This window comes from Petaurus breviceps, unplaced genomic scaffold (genome assembly GCF_028583685.1).
Source record: "Petaurus breviceps papuanus isolate PSGF00001 unplaced genomic scaffold, PetGlider_PUasm1.0 90845, whole genome shotgun sequence".
Classification (NCBI taxonomy): Eukaryota; Metazoa; Chordata; class Mammalia; order Diprotodontia; family Petauridae; genus Petaurus; species Petaurus breviceps.
The window spans coordinates 1,230,489-1,245,480 of record NW_027187359.1 but is presented as its reverse complement, the minus strand read 5'-3'; the positions used below and the strand labels follow the sequence as shown (position 1 = coordinate 1,245,480).

The window sequence follows — 14,992 nt, the reverse complement described above, 5'->3', positions numbered from 1 at the left end:
GGGATAGTGGTTCCCCCTGCCTCTAGTTACAGGGAGAGGAGCTTCTGGTGGGAGATGGGGGAGGGGAGCAGATAATGGATGGAGGAAAAGAGGGACTGGGGCTGGGAGAAATACAGAAAAGGAGAAGGAAGCAGAGGATAAGGGCGTCTTTGATTAAGAACTGTAAGGGAGTTCAGAGCATTCTAGTTCAATCTCTTCATTTTGCAGATGAGGAAACTGAGGCCCAAAGAACCAATAATTTGCCTAATATTAGATAAATTGTAAGGGGTGGTGGTGGTGGGAAGGAGAGATGTGGAAAATCAGAGACTGGAGAAAGAGAAGGGAAAAGAGGGAAGCTGAGTAGTCTTTAGAAGGGCCCAGAGCACCAGGCAGATCCTGAACCATGAGGGATAATCAGTATTGCCAGATTTTGTGCTGGAAGAAATTTTCTGTCCTCAGTGTTACTGTGGGTCAGGGGGGGCCCTGTCTGCCAAGACCTGAGAGGTTTAACTATTAGAGCTGAATGGATCCTTAAAGATCATTCAAGATCCACCCCTCCACTTTATAGATAGGTAAACTGAGGCCCCAAGAAGTAACCTGTCCAAGGTCACACAGAACCAGAGAAGAGTGAGGATTTGAACCCAGATTAATGCTTGATTTACCAAACCATTTAGTTGTCATCAAGAAGTCTTCCCCTTCCCACCAAATCTAACCTAGTGCTCCCCCAAGGAGAGGGGTAGAATTTCTAGTATGGATAAAAGTCACTGGCCATAACTTATCAAATCTTTATTGCCTCTTGAGGGCTGATGTCCTAGACAGAAGCATGCTCCAAAAGGAAGGGAAGGAAGAAAGAGACACAGATGATATAGGTCCCCTTCAGAGAGAAAAAGATCTGGGGTTCCAAGGTCCATGCTTCTTAGAGTTACAGACTTTAGAGGCTCTGAAAAGCACCACAGATTTTCAAGCTAGTCCAAGCCCTTTGCTTAACAGTTGAGGACACTGAGGACCCAAAACTTTGAGTAACTTGGCAAAGTCACACAGATAGTAAGTAGCAGAGTCAAGACTGGAACCTACATCCTCTGAGTCCAAATCTAGAACTCTCTACTGTAGCATATTGATCTCCCCTCCTTTCTTCCTTAGAAACTAAGAAATAGGAAGCTGACCAGCCTAGAGATGGGGGGAACTGTTGGTCATGAATATGAATTCATGAAATTCATGAAAAACACGAAAAGAAGGACCTCAGCACTGTGAATACAAGATGGGCAGAGGTATCCCTTCCCTTCTCAGCCCCATAGGAGGCAGTTATCCCTGGACTCTCCTTAAGCAGATCTTAATCCAATCTAGTCCAGTCCATTACCTTCTCTTGCCAGTGGGAACTCTGCCCTTGGATGAGATAAATGTTGTGGCTGCTCTCTGGGCAGAGATTTCCTGGCTTGAGTCTGTGGAAAGTCTGTTCCCTCGGCCTGGCACCAAGCCCATGGTCTGCCAATCTCCCCCACTAAAGTAGATGATTGGGTTCTTGGCTGGCCAGGAGCCCTTCCCCTAGGGGTCGGTAGAGTGAACTCCTGCCAAGGGCAGCTGCCACCTCTCCTAGCAATGGATTATGGGCTGCCTGTGACCACAGTCTCCCCTCTCACCCCCTTCCTGCAGGAATCCCTGAGGAACAGACAAGAAGAAAAGAAAGCAAAGTATTGAAGAGTAATTCAGGGAACAGGTAGAGGAATGGGGAGACAGAGACATAGACAAAGAGAGACACAGAGAAACAGAAACAAAGAACCAAATACCATCGTTGTCCTATACCTCTCCCATCACCCTGAAGCTTCATATGTCACTAGGCTTGGCAGGAAGAGACACTCAAGTCCTGGCGAACCACTGTCCCCTGGGGGAATAAACTTCTCATCCACATACTTTCTCTTCCCTCTGCATCAAAGGTCAGCAGAAGAGTGCCCATCACTCAGTTCTCATTCTAGTCTCTGCCTTACCTGCCTCCTCCATGGAGGATATGTATGAATTTTAACCTCTCACCTTATTACTAAATGGCAATGAAATGCCTCTCATTTTATCTCGGGTTTTCTTTTCCTGCTTTAGCAGTGTTATACAGTAGGAAGTGCACTGGTACCATAAACAATGAAGTCATATCAACACTAAACACATATGTACCAAGTGGTATAGCATCCAAATTCCTAAAGGAGAAGTTAAGTAAGTGACTTACAGGTTCAGGACCAAATAAGAGATGGAGAGCATTACAAAATGTAAAACAGATCATTTTGATTATATTAAATCAAAAGTATTTGCAGAAACAAAAACAAAACAACAAATATTAGAAGGAAAGCAGAAAGCTGGGAAGCAATCTTTATAGCAAGTGTCTCTGATAAAGGTCTCATATCTCAAATATATAGAGAGAACTGAGTCAAATTTATAAGAATATAAACCATTCCCCAATTGACAAATGGTCAAAGGATATGAACAGGCAGTTTTCAGATGAAGAAATCAAAGCCATAGTCACATGAAGACATGCTCTGGATCACTTTTGATTAGAGAAATGCAAATTAAAACAACTCTGAGGTACCAACTCACACCCATCAGATTGGCTAGTATGACAAAAAAGGAAAATGATAAATGCTGGAGAAGATGTGGGAAAATTGGGACACTAATGCATTGTTGGTGGAGTTGTGAACTGATCCAACCATTCTGGAGAGCAATTTGGAACTATGCCTAAAGGGCAACCAAACTGTGCATACCCTTTGATCCACCAATACCACTACTAGGTCTGTATACCAAAGAGATCATAAAAAAGGGAAAAGGACCTACATATGCAAAATTATTTATATCAGCCCTTTTCATGGTGGCAAAATATTGGAAATTCGGGGCGGCCAGGTGGCTCAGCGAGTAAGAGCACCGGCTCCAGTGTCGGGATGACCTGGATCAAATCTGGGCTCAGATACTGAGCACCACACCCAGAAATAACTGGCCGTGTAACCTTGAGCAAGTTACTTAACCCCGATTGCTTTAAAAAAAATATATTAGAAATTGAGGAGAAGCTCATCAATTGGGGAATGGCTGAACAAGCTGTGATACATGAATATGATGGAATACTATTGTGCAATAAGAAATGATGAGCAGACAGATTTCAGAAAAACCTGGAAAGACTTGTACAAACTGATGCAAAGTGAAATGAGCAGAACCAGAAAGACATTGTACATAGTATCAGCAACATCGTGTGATGATCAACTATGAATGACTCGGCTCTTCTCGGCAATGCAATGAACCAAGACAAGCACAAAGGACCCAGGATGGGAAACGCTCTCTACATCCAGATAAAGAACCGATGGACTCTGAATGCATATCGAAACACTTTTTTCACTCACTTTATTCTTTTTTGTGTGTTTTTTTCTTTTGATCTGTTTCTTCTTTCACATCTGTGACTGACCTGGAAATATGTTTTACATGATAGCATATGTATAACCTATATCAAATTGCCTACGATTTTAGGAAGAGGGAAGGAGAGAGAAAAATTTGAAACTCAAAATCTTGTAAAACTGAATGCTAAAAATTGTCTTGACTTGTAATTGGGTAAAAATAGTATTTTTTAAAATGTAGATGCTTTGTTTATTCAAGATCTTGTGGATTTGTTTTCTAATGTTTTTCACATGAAGGGAAGTTCATTTTGTCCCATAAAAACTCTTGCTAAATTTGCTGAAAAAATTGTACTTCATTCAAATCAGTGAAGATATCCTGCCATTCTTTTGCTGAGAATACCAATTATTTCAAGTGTAATTTGGGAGGCGCTGCTAATTAATGGATGACAAAATTATATTGATTTTTATTTTCCTAAATCAAAAAATCAAATTAAAAAGCTCTATTTTAAAACAATGACCTCCACAAACATTTTAAATTGGTTTCCCTTATAATTCCTGTTATTGATTCTATTAAGCTTATATAATTTTCACTGGGAATTATACTATATGGATGATAAAAATGTTTTGTTTTCCATCTGGCAAAAGTTTATCACCATGTTGGTGCTGTTGTGTGAAATATCTTTCATGTCTAGAATATGTGTTACCTATGTGAAATGCACCTGTTTTCTTACAAGCAAGTTTCAAAAACTTGCTATGACATAGCTGGACTAATAACAATCTCTCAGTGCCCCAGGAGACTCTTTAATAGTTTTCCTATTAAACTATTATCCAGAACAATTCCAAGTTGGCAGAGAGACTTTCCTAAACAGGAACCAATGAAATCCTAGGTCGTGACTCTCCTTAGAAAAATTGTTGACACACTTAATACTCTATTTATTAAAGGCACACAAAGAAACAAATATTTAAAACAAAAACAAAAGTTGAGTTTTGTAAGCATCTTCATCAAATCTCTTGTAAAGTGGAAATTAAATAGAATATCTTAGCAGTTTTTCATTCCATATTTGTTCATTATATTTGATAATAATTTCTAATTTGTGAAGGAATTTCATACCTGGCATTAGTCACTTTTTAAATTTATCCACAAATGCTGTGAGTTGCCTGTTTGGAGACAAAAAGCTTTTTGGAGGTACAAATACACTCCTCTGTGAGCTATGGGTACTAAACCCTGTGAACTGTGAAGAGTCATTAACTGTTTAACTGGGCACTGTAGTTGTGTATTAATAAAACATGTATGCATATTTTGAACAAAAAAGGGAGGTGAGGATCACCTCTTTTCAAGCTGGATCAAGGGAAAAGATAATAAGCCAAGGAAAGCACACTCATATGGGGTTTCAATGGGTCTGTGCTGCCACCATTTGAACACAACTGGAAACACACCCCATCCTCATGACACCTGAGTGCTTGGTCTCATTTCTCAGACCCTGTGCTCTGGGAGAGGGCAGGGTCTGAGCAGTGGGTAGTAGGACTGGAGCTCTGGCAGGACCAGCCAGTGAACCCCCAAATCTGGTGGCCCTTAGGGATCCAGTGACTCACCCAAGTCCTATCCCATCTCTATCTGTGCAACCGCAGGCAAGTCTCCCTTGGAGGCTGGATTTAGGGGATGCTGAGAGATTGGCCTCATCTAAACAGCTCCTCCTCACCATCTTCAATTTTTACAAAATAGTAGGGGTGAGATTAAATTACAGGATGCAGCCCGAAATCAAACTTTATATAACCCTCTGCCTTCATTGACTATTTCACCTCCCAAGTCAAAAAGCTAACCTGTTCTCTAGTGATTCTCAGCGATGGTCCCACTGTTCTCTCTCCTATATAAATCATATGTGGAATACTGTATTCAGTTCTGGGCATCACATTTTAGGAAGGCTGGAAGGAGTCCAGAGAAAGGCAAGTAGAATGCTGATAGGACTAGAAAAGACGCCATATGCCTAAGGGTATAGAGACCCTGGGCTGGATAAGCCCAAGCGTGCCAGCACTCTCTCTGTTCCATGCTTTATGCCCAGTGTACATGAGAATCACTGGTAGCAATTGGAGGTGTTTATCCTGGAAAAGAGAAGATTTAAGGAAGTTTTGATTGATGTCCTCAAGTTTTTGAAGGGCTATCCTAAACAAGAGATTAGTTGTATTCTGAACAGGATAAGAGTTGGGAGAGTTGCAGAGAGACCTATTTTATCTTGATGGAAGAAATAACTTCCATTTAGAGTTTTCTAATAATGGAAAGTATTTACCTGGGAAGGCATTCACTAATCTTCTTCATATGGAGGCTGGATGATCACCTGATGTGGAAGTTATAAGGTGTGGACCAGACAAGGTAATGTGAGCTTTCTGCTCTTCCTGGGATTCCAGGGCTCTGCAGTCTTGCCCAATGTACAGCCCAGTACTCAACCCAATTTCTCCAACTTCTCCTATTTCTCCACCTCCCCAACACCCCCTCCCAAAATTCTAGCAACAACCCACCCACAATCCTGGAGACTACCAAGACATGACACCACAGTGCTGCTAGTATAGGGACCAATCTTTTTATTGACATACTGGTTATGCATGCTCAGCCCCAGAAAGGAAGCTTGAAGACCAGCAGGGGAGGGAGAGGCTGATTCAGCATGGGGTCCCAGGACCCAGAAGATGACAGAGCAGAGGATAGGTCAGTGAGCAGCTTTCTCTCTTGGATTTGTCCAGGTGCTGGTAGGAAAGAAGGGTAATAATCATAACCAAGGACAGCTGGTCCAGAAGCCTTGAGCTTCAGCAGCTTGTCAGGAAGTGCTGGAAGATCATTGACTTTCAGTATAACTTTAAAGAGTCCAGGAGTTCCCAGGATCAGGGTGACCTTTGTTCCAACAAAGACCTAAGGTAAGAGCAAATATCTTTCCAACTATCCAAAAGTGGCATGGACTGCCTCAGGAGCTAATGGGTTCCCTAATGACTGAATGCATTTAAGAGAAGTCACTCAGTGAACATACTTGTTGGGGATGTTGTGGAGGAGACACCTATTCAGGACAAGATGGTCTCAGTGCCAGGCCTGGAGTCAGGAAGACTCAACTTCCTGAGTTCAAATCTGACCTCAGACACTTACCAGCTGTGTGACCCAGGTCAAGTCAGTTAATTTGTTTACCTCAGTTTCCTCATCTGTACAATGAGTTAAGAAGGAAACAGAAAAACCATTCCAGTATCTTTACCAAGAAAATCCCAAATGGGGTCATGGATATGGCTGAAACAACCAAACCATAACAATGATGCCCTTGGGCAAGACGTTTCCCCTCTCTGGGCCTCAGTTTACTCTGCAGTAAAGTGGAGAGAGTATGGTATAGTGAAGAGAACACTGGATTTGGAGTCAGAAGACTTGCTTTCAAATGGTAGCTCTGCTACTTATTATACCCATGGAGCTTTTAGGAAATCACATCTTCTCTGGGCTTTGGTTTTCTCTTCTGTAAGGTGAAGGTGTTGGGCTGGACGTTGCCTTCTAGCTCTGAAATCTATGTTTACTTGCACCGCTGACCTCACAGATTTGCTGTGAAAAACGCACTTTATGAACTGAGGAGAATTGTTGAAAATGAACCAGGATCATTTTGGGGGAGAGAGACAGTATAGTGCAGGGACCTGAGTTTGAGGTTCCAGCTCTGCCCTTTCACAGGGCCATGGAACCAACGAGATACAGAGCTGGAAGCATTCAAGCCCAAGGCATTTTACAGATACCGAATGAAGGGCCCAAGAGATTTGGTAGCTTGCCTAGGGTCACCCAGGGAGTAAGTAGGAGAGCCAGGGTCTAAACCCGACTTCTCTTACTCCATTCTTGGCCCTTACTAGGTAGCTTCCCCTCTCTGACTCTTAGCTTTGTTCCTCATGAGAGAGGCATAGTAAGCCTCCCCCTCTCTACTTCACAGAGGTGCTGTCAGTATTGTGCTTTGTAAACTAATATAAAACAACATACCAAAGTGAGTTGTGACCACAAGGCTGATTCCTTTCAAGGCCACTGGAAGACATCTGTCAGGGGACCCCCAATCTCAGAAGTTATGACAGAGCTGGCAAGAGACTGACTGAAGGGCAGTCTCCAGTTGGAGCCATCCAGCCATCTTTATTTATATTCATCTTTAATCAATAATGGTGATCATTTTCATAAGACTTACATACAATAATAGCTATCATTTATATAAGGTTTGAAATCAATTTACCTATATCGTCTCATTTGAACTTCACAATAACCCTGTTAGATGCTATTATTATCTGTATTTTATAGATGAGGAAACTGAGAGAGAGGTTAAGTGGCTTGTCCAGGGTCACAAAACTAAGTGTTTGAGGCAGGATTTGAACTCAGGTCTTCCTGATTCCAAGGCCAGGACACAATCCTCTGAACCACTCTGATGATTGAGCCAAGGATCCTATTTGTCTATTGTCACTTATATAAGTCTAGTGACCTGCTAGAGGCACCTAGATGACTCAGTGGACAAAGCGCTGGGCCTGGAGTCAGGCAGTTATTGTTTAGTCATTTTTTCAGTCCCATTCAACAATTCATGAGCTCATAGGGGTTTTCTTGGCAAAGGTACTGGAGTGCTTTGTCATTTCCTTCTCCAGATTATTTTACAGATGAAGAAGCAGAGGCAAACAGAGCTAAGTGACTTGCCCAGGGACACACTGATAGGAAGTGTCTGAGCTCAAGAAGATGAGTCTTCTGGGCAGCTAGGTGGCACAGTGAATAAATAGAGCACTGGCCCTGGAGTCAGGAGGACCTGAGTTCAAATCTGACCTCAGACACTTAGCACTTACTAGTTGTGTGACCTTGGGCAAGTCACTTAACCCCAACTGCCTTGCCTTTCCCCCCATCAAAAAACAAACCAAAACAAAAAACCCCCAAATAAAAAAAAGATGAGTCTTCCTAATTCCAGAGCCAGCACTCTATCCACTTGTGCAACTTAGTTGCAGGAAGTCAGGGAGACCTGAGTTCAGATGTGACCTCAGATACTTACTGGCTGTGTCACTTAACTTCTGTTTGCCTTTAATCCACTGGAAAAGAAAATTGCAAATCACTCCAGTATCTTTGCCAAGAAAACTCCACATGGGGTTATGAAGAGTCAGACACCACTGAACGGCTAAACAAAAGTAACCTAATAATCCATGGGTACAAAAACTATTTTTTGGGTAAAGTTAATAAAAAAGAGTCTCCCTTTATTTAGCCCTTTAGGTTTTTACAAAGCATGTTCATTACCACCATGTAAGGTAGGTAATGCAGGTATTGTTATATCCTCATTTTATAGATGAGGAAACTAAGGCCCAGTTTGCTTAAGTGACTTGCTCAGAGTTCCAGGGCAAGGCGGGAGCAGTGACAGATTTTGGAACAAGTTCTTCTGGTTACAAGTCCAGTTCAGGGAGGCCCCATATCAAATACTGAGGCAGTAAAGGCTGTGAGTTCTGTGAAGCCTCAATTTTTTTAAGAGAAAGAAATGGAAACATCAACCCAGAGAAAGCTAAAGCTTTAGCTTTCTAGAGCTCCCATCCCTGGGAGGCAGCCAAGCCAAGACCCCTCCCTGTTACCTCTTACCATCAACTACCCCCTTGCTCACACAGACCTCTCTGAATGAACTCTTTCCAGCACCACCTCCAAAGGACCAGAGATCACAGACCCTGGAGTTAAAGAGAATTTAAGGGTCATTGAAACCATCCCCCATTAGGAAACTGAGGCCCAGAAAAGTTAAGTGACTGCCTGATGGTCACATCATGAGGTAGTGAGACAAACCTGGGTGGTCTCACTTCACATCCCATTGGACATTTTCTACTATACCATGCTGTCTGGCTTTCTTAGCCCATAAGGGTTGCCAGTGTCCTCTAGACAAGGATTCCCCCTTGACTCTTTCCATAGAAAAATATCTGAGACTGGAAAATAGGACTTTTCCAGAAAGGGTCCGATTCTTTCTGCCCACTTGAATCCTCCCAGCATTGCCTCAAGGCTTTCCTGGACCCCGAGAGCAATAGAATCAAATATGACAATATTTGTAAAAGTGTTTCAGCACAGTGCCTAACACACAGTAGACCCTGAAAAAAAATGGTCATTCCGTCCCTCCCCTCCCCCATAGGACTTTCCCTTTAAGGGCCTAGCTCTTTGCCCAGCCCCCTTCCCCTCGTACCCCCACCCACCTCAGTGGTCAGGAGTGAGGCAGGAATGGTTTCCACAGCCATTGATACAGCATTTGAGTGGGCCAGAACAATCAGAATCGCCATAACACTCGTCCTTGCAAATCCCCAGCATAGAGATGCTACTGTCATTATCGGGGCATTTACCCTTCTTCTCTGGGGAAAGAATGAGAGGGAGCAGAGCTCCTGAAACCTGGAGTCTTGGCAAAACTCCCTGGCAGATATGTGGCCGTAAATCCCCCAACTTAGCATTAGAAGTGGAAGGGTCTAGTGGAAGAACTGAGGGGGTTAATATCTGAGCTTTCTACCACTGAAAACAGCATTCTGTAAATGAAAAGCATAACAGAAATGTGAGGACGCATTATTAAAAAAAAATAATCTTTTTGGCAAGATATCTAATATTGTAATATGTTTTTCACATGTATTAATGGGTATCATATTCTTGCCTTCTCAGTGGGTGGAGAAAGGGTTTCAGGGAGGGGGAGAATTTGGGATTCAAAATTTAAAAATGAATGTTAAAAAATAATAACCATGAATACTTTCATCAGAGCTCAATTTCCTCACAATCATGATGCCTTCTTGGTATGATTCTAAGGTGTCTAGGAAGGCACCCCTAGATCCCCCAAATTCCAATTCTACCTATACCCTGATGACTGACCCCCTTTCCCAGGAGATAGTACTTTTTATTCCACAGGTTGAAATGAAACTAAGAAGGTTTCAATTCCATCAGGAAAGGAGACCCACTGATGGCCATTGTCACAGAAAAGCAGAGAGTCCCTACCCTTAAGTAGGTTAGTCTAATAGGGGAAGTCAATACCTAAGGGTTATCAACAGATGACCTGATAGCAAAGCCTCTCCTAGTACAGATTTGGATAGAGGAAGGCACAGGGAATCATAGGGCTTATAAATAGAATTCTAGACTGGAAATCCAGAAACAAATTCTTGTCCAGCTAGATTATTAAGCAACCGAGTGGCCTTGGACAAGTCATTTTCCTTCTCTGAACTTTTGCAAAATGAGGAGACTGGACCAATCTCTAAAGTTCCTTCCAGTTGTCACTTCATGCTTTCAATTCTACTCTTTTCTACCCTCCAACATTCTAGGATCTAGGACCATCATTTATAAGGTCTCTAGGGTATGGTTGTTTTACTCCTGGTTCCACTCCCTTACTCTCTGGCCTTTCTCTAGAAGTCTTACCCTTCTTCTCCCCCCACCCTCCAGGTATTGTCTTCCCCCATGAGACTATAAGATCCTTGAGGATAAAGATTCTCTTTTCTGTTTTCTGTACCCCAGTACTTGAAACAATTCCTGGACCATAGTAATAAATACTTTATCTATCTATGCTTTATTGAGAGTTGTCAAGATGGGACGATTACCTCAAGGATTGGGGAGAGGCACCAAAACAGGGTGCCAAAGACAACCTCTGCCTCCTTCACAGAGCTGCTATGAGTCAACCCTGACTCTATTTATTCATTCATTGAACTAAATTTAGCACTCAATTTGCAAACCCTGTGCTAGATGGCTTTTTCTTATCTCCTCCTAGCACAGAGCTAGGCATAGATGAAATGACAACTGGCTGATACATTGGATCCTAAAATCATAGATTTAGACCTGAAAGAGACTTGAGAGGTCAGCCAGCCCAAACCCCTCATTTTATACATTGCTTGCTAGCTCCCAAGAATCCCAATTCCTGGCAAGGGCTTCCCTTTCCCCATTATAGGAACTCAGAGATGGAGTTGCTTTGAACGTTAAGGCTGGCAAAGAGTTTTCTAAGACTCTCACCCTGATTATCTGTGCTTACCCCACCCCAAACATCCCCACCACACACTTTCACACACTCATGTTTATCAACACAACACACTTACCTACACCAAGTTCACCCACATACTCTTACACATTCTAAGTTCACTCACACGCAGCCCTGGTAACCCTAACCTATATGGATACAGCCATTCATCTAAACTTGTACAGAGCCACACAACCACACACACACACACACACACACACACACACACACACATCCTTAAATACTCCCACCCACTCCTCTGCATATCTCCTCCACTATTTATTAATATAAGTCATTAAAAACAAAGCTTCCTTGCCTTACCAGCACAAATGAGTAAATTCTCCCCAGCTAGGTGAAAGGATGTCCTTTACATTCCCCAGGGTCACCATCAACCAAGGGGAGAAGATCCCACTCACCCTATGACATGAGGAGACCTAATCTGGGATGGGAAAAAGGTTCCTGATTCTAATGCAGGAGCCTACTTCTGACTTTTCTGGCTCCCTCTTCATGCCTTAGTTTACCCATTTTTGCCTTAGAGACAACAGCTCCTCTAGGGAGGAGCTTCAAAACCATCTGCTTTCTTTCATCTCTTCCTGATCTCTCAGGTCTAATTTTCTGTTTGGTTTCAATCTCACCCCCAGTTTCCAGTTAACCTATAACTATCTCTAATTATTTAACTTTGAGAAGGTAGCTTGATGGAACAGAAAGAAAAAATGGACTTAGATGGGCTGTAATGCCAACTCTGCCATTACTTAAGATCATAGATTTAGAACAGGAAGGGGCTCTAACACGTCCACTAGTCCAGCCTCTTTTTTATGAAAGAGAAAAGGAAGGACCAAAGAGGTTAGGGGTCTTGTAGGGTGTGGGGGGAGGTCCTGAAAGTGTCTCTTCACCCTCCCTAGAAGGACGAAGTTTCCCTATCCAAAGAGACTAAGTGATTTGCCTCAGTGCATCTTTACTCCCCTTCCCAGGAGCCCTGCCTAACTCTTGCCTATTTTAGCTCCTTTCCTAGGATTCCCTAGTCTCAGTCCTTCAGGAAGCCTCAGGGTGGGGATGCAAGATTGGGAGAAGTGCATCCAGAGCAAAGGATGGGAACCCAAAACTCCCTAGTACTGAATATTCAATTCAATCCAACAAGCATTTATTGAATGCTTACTGTATGAACCAGGCACTGAGGTAAACTCTGGCAAATACTGATACAGAAAATAAACAATTGTAGGAGCGGCTAGGTGGTGCAGTGAATAGAGCACCAGCCCTGGAGTCGGGAGGACCTGAGTTCAAATTCAACCTCAGACACTTAAGACAAAAACTAGCCATGTGACCTTGGGCAAGTCACTTAACCCCAATTGCCCTCCAAAAAAAATAAACAATTCTGGCTGAATCTGGTAACCCCAGAGCTCTCATTTGAAACTAGGTCCTCTAACTTCAATTCTCTTACTGATTTTGAACCAGCCATTCCCTCTCAGTTTCTTCTTCTGAAAAATTAGGGATCAGATTACACGATCTCTACGAAGGAAATGATACAATCCTATCCTTTTGTCTTTCCCTCCCCACAGCAGGATCCAGAGCAGGGACCAGGTAATTAGGCCGCTTCTCCCTGCTCCCAGGGGTCACGCTGGGATCTGAATACTTTGCTGTGGGAGTTTTCGATAGGAGTAGCAGAACCTGTCGGTCCCAGTCGGTCCCAGTCAGCCCAAATGCCTCCCAAACAGCCCCCCTCCCCAGGTGCGTCCCTCTGCCACCCACCTCAGGCTTTCTGGGAACAATAGCCCACCTGTGTGAGCCAGGAAACCGGTCACGCACCAGAGAGACTAGGGAGGGCTATACATAAAAAGCTTGCTGAGGGAAGCCAAACTCAGAGTAGGGGAGGGGAGGTATTTGGGGTCTTTGTGTTCTTCCCCCAGAGCGGTTGAGGAAACAGATCTCCCGAAGTCCTACCCCTGCCCCTGTCAGGGTACCCCCCCTAGACTGAGGAACAGCTGGGTATGAGCCCTGGCTGGGGAGGCTAGGGAGTTGAGGGCCTGGGGGGCGGGAAGGGGGAACGGGCATGGTACCGTTGGGGATTGTGCAGACCGACGTGCATCCAGCTGTGCAGCACTTGTGGACGTCGGGACAGTCTTCGTCAGTGCGACATTCAACGGGGCAGTCTTTACTCTCCAGCACCCCTGGGCACACGCCTACCTTTTCTGCTCGGAAGAGCAAAGGGAGGTCAGGGAGGACCCCACCCACCAACTCTCACCTACAGTCCGAAATCCTCAATCTCTGGCTCGAGGTCCAGAATTCCCTTCATCTCTGTTTCCCGGTGCCCCAAGAGTCTCATTATAGCTCCAGCTCCCAGGTACTTCACGTGCTGCCTCTGAGTCCCCCATCTCCGGACCCCAACTCCTTTCTACCAACACCCATGGGGCAAATCTAAGCCCCGTCCTCCATTTTCGTCTCCCTGGGAGGTCCCTGTATGTCTGGGCCCGGGGATGGTCCCAAGGCTCCTGCTGCAGTCCCCAGGTTCCCACATCAGGTCCAGCGGCCCCCCATCACCTCCCACCGAGCCCGAAGTAGTGCTGGGTCCTGCCCCCTTATAACACCTGCCGCTCTCCCAGACTTGATATTTACCAGTATGGTTCTGACCGATGGCAGGAGCCAAACCCAGGAAGAAGAAGAGGAAGAGGCCGCTGAAGAACGCCGAGAAGGGGGAGAACTTGCTGGCCATTATGGTGCTGCAAGGGCTCTAGATATGAACTTCCCAGTGGGGGATTTAAACAGAGACCTTGACGCTCGGGGCGGAGGCGAGGGAGGGGAGGGAGCCAGTTGAGGAGAGGGGGATTGGGTGGGGGCGAAAGGATGGTGAGGTCCGGCTCCCACGTCATTCCATTTCACAATCCCCCAAGATCAGGTGTTGTACTTGGCCCAGGTAGGAACCAGGAAATGCCGTTCTTTGGCCGAGCGGTCTCAAGCCCAGCCGGACTTGGGGCCCACCCCCAAGTCCCCAGGCCCTATATCAACCCTATTCACCCTGGGCTGGCGAACTCCATCCTTTGAGGGTAGAGGAGATGTCGAGGCATTGGTCCTGGATTCTGGGGGAGGGGGCAAGACGTGTCACAGGCAGTCACTGGCTGGGATTAAATAAAATTGAGTGCCAAGGCACTCCTGGATTCCCATTCCAGGCTCCTGGGTTTCATTTTCCCCATTTCCAGGACCCTTGTGGGCTAGGAAAAACAGGAACACTAGAGAAATAACTAAAATAGGGTAGGAGATAGGAAGGGATATCCCCAGAGGGGATATCAGAGATTCTGCCTCCCGGTGGTTTAGTGGGGAGTGGGGGCACTGTCACATGGTCCTGCCCTACAAGTTGGGGGATCAGCCAGAGGAAGGAGCGTAGAAGCGCGTCCCCACCCCCACTTCCCGCTCAGGTGTGCTTAGCCCCTGATTACCTCCAGGGACGCCAGGACATGCCAGCTCAGGGAGGGGCCGTTCCCACGGCAGCTAAGAGGTGACCAAGCTAGGCTTCTGTTTGTTCTGAGGTCAGGGAACAGTCAACATCTATGGGAGGAGGGAGCGACAAGCCCAAGGCAAACTTTTCAGTTCCCGGGCAGGGGCACATAGAGGGCAGGCACCGAAACTCCGGCAGCCGGTTCTCGCTGGTAGGTTCCGTTCTGTGGGCACTGACCTAGTGGTGCAAGAGGCCTCTCTCAAAGG

General features: G+C 44.9%; 1 protein-coding gene across 4 annotated transcripts; it reads right to left on the bottom strand.

The window, feature by feature from the left end:
• Positions 1-5,900: 5,900 nt before the first annotated feature.
• LOC138149038 (WAP four-disulfide core domain protein 2-like) lies at positions 5,901-14,370 on the bottom strand. 4 transcript variants are annotated; one of them, XR_011165222.1, is made up of 5 exons: positions 13,910-14,340; positions 13,354-13,485; positions 9,519-9,671; positions 8,954-9,008; positions 5,901-6,074 (listed from the first exon to the last, which is right to left on the bottom strand). XR_011165222.1 is itself a non-coding variant. In XM_069071863.1 (4 exons), the coding sequence occupies exons 1-3, from the start codon at positions 14,004-14,006 to the stop codon at positions 9,520-9,522; spliced, it is 381 nt and encodes a 126-aa protein (XP_068927964.1). In that variant the 5' UTR covers positions 14,007-14,339; the 3' UTR covers positions 5,901-6,237; position 9,519. The 4 variants fall into 4 exon arrangements, 3 of the variants coding, with proteins under 3 accessions (XP_068927964.1, XP_068927963.1, XP_068927965.1); XM_069071863.1 differs by lacking the exon at positions 8,954-9,008 and having other exon boundaries at positions 5,901-6,237; positions 13,910-14,339; XM_069071862.1 differs by lacking the exon at positions 8,954-9,008 and having other exon boundaries at positions 13,910-14,330.
• Positions 14,371-14,992: the final 622 nt, after the last annotated feature.

Bases quoted from the DNA above. Each gene is read 5' to 3' on its own strand.
- LOC138149038 (XM_069071863.1), bottom strand. From the start codon at position 14,006: ATGGCCAGCAAGTTCTCCCCCTTCTCGGCGTTCTTCAGCGGCCTCTTC. The intron at 13,486-13,909 runs GTAAATATCAAG...TCTTCCGAGCAG, and splicing joins CATCGGTCAGAACCATACTG to AAAAGGTAGGCGTGTGCCCA. The intron at 9,672-13,353 runs GTACCATGCCCG...TTCTTTCCCCAG, and splicing joins GGTCTGCACAATCCCCAACG to AGAAGAAGGGTAAATGCCCC.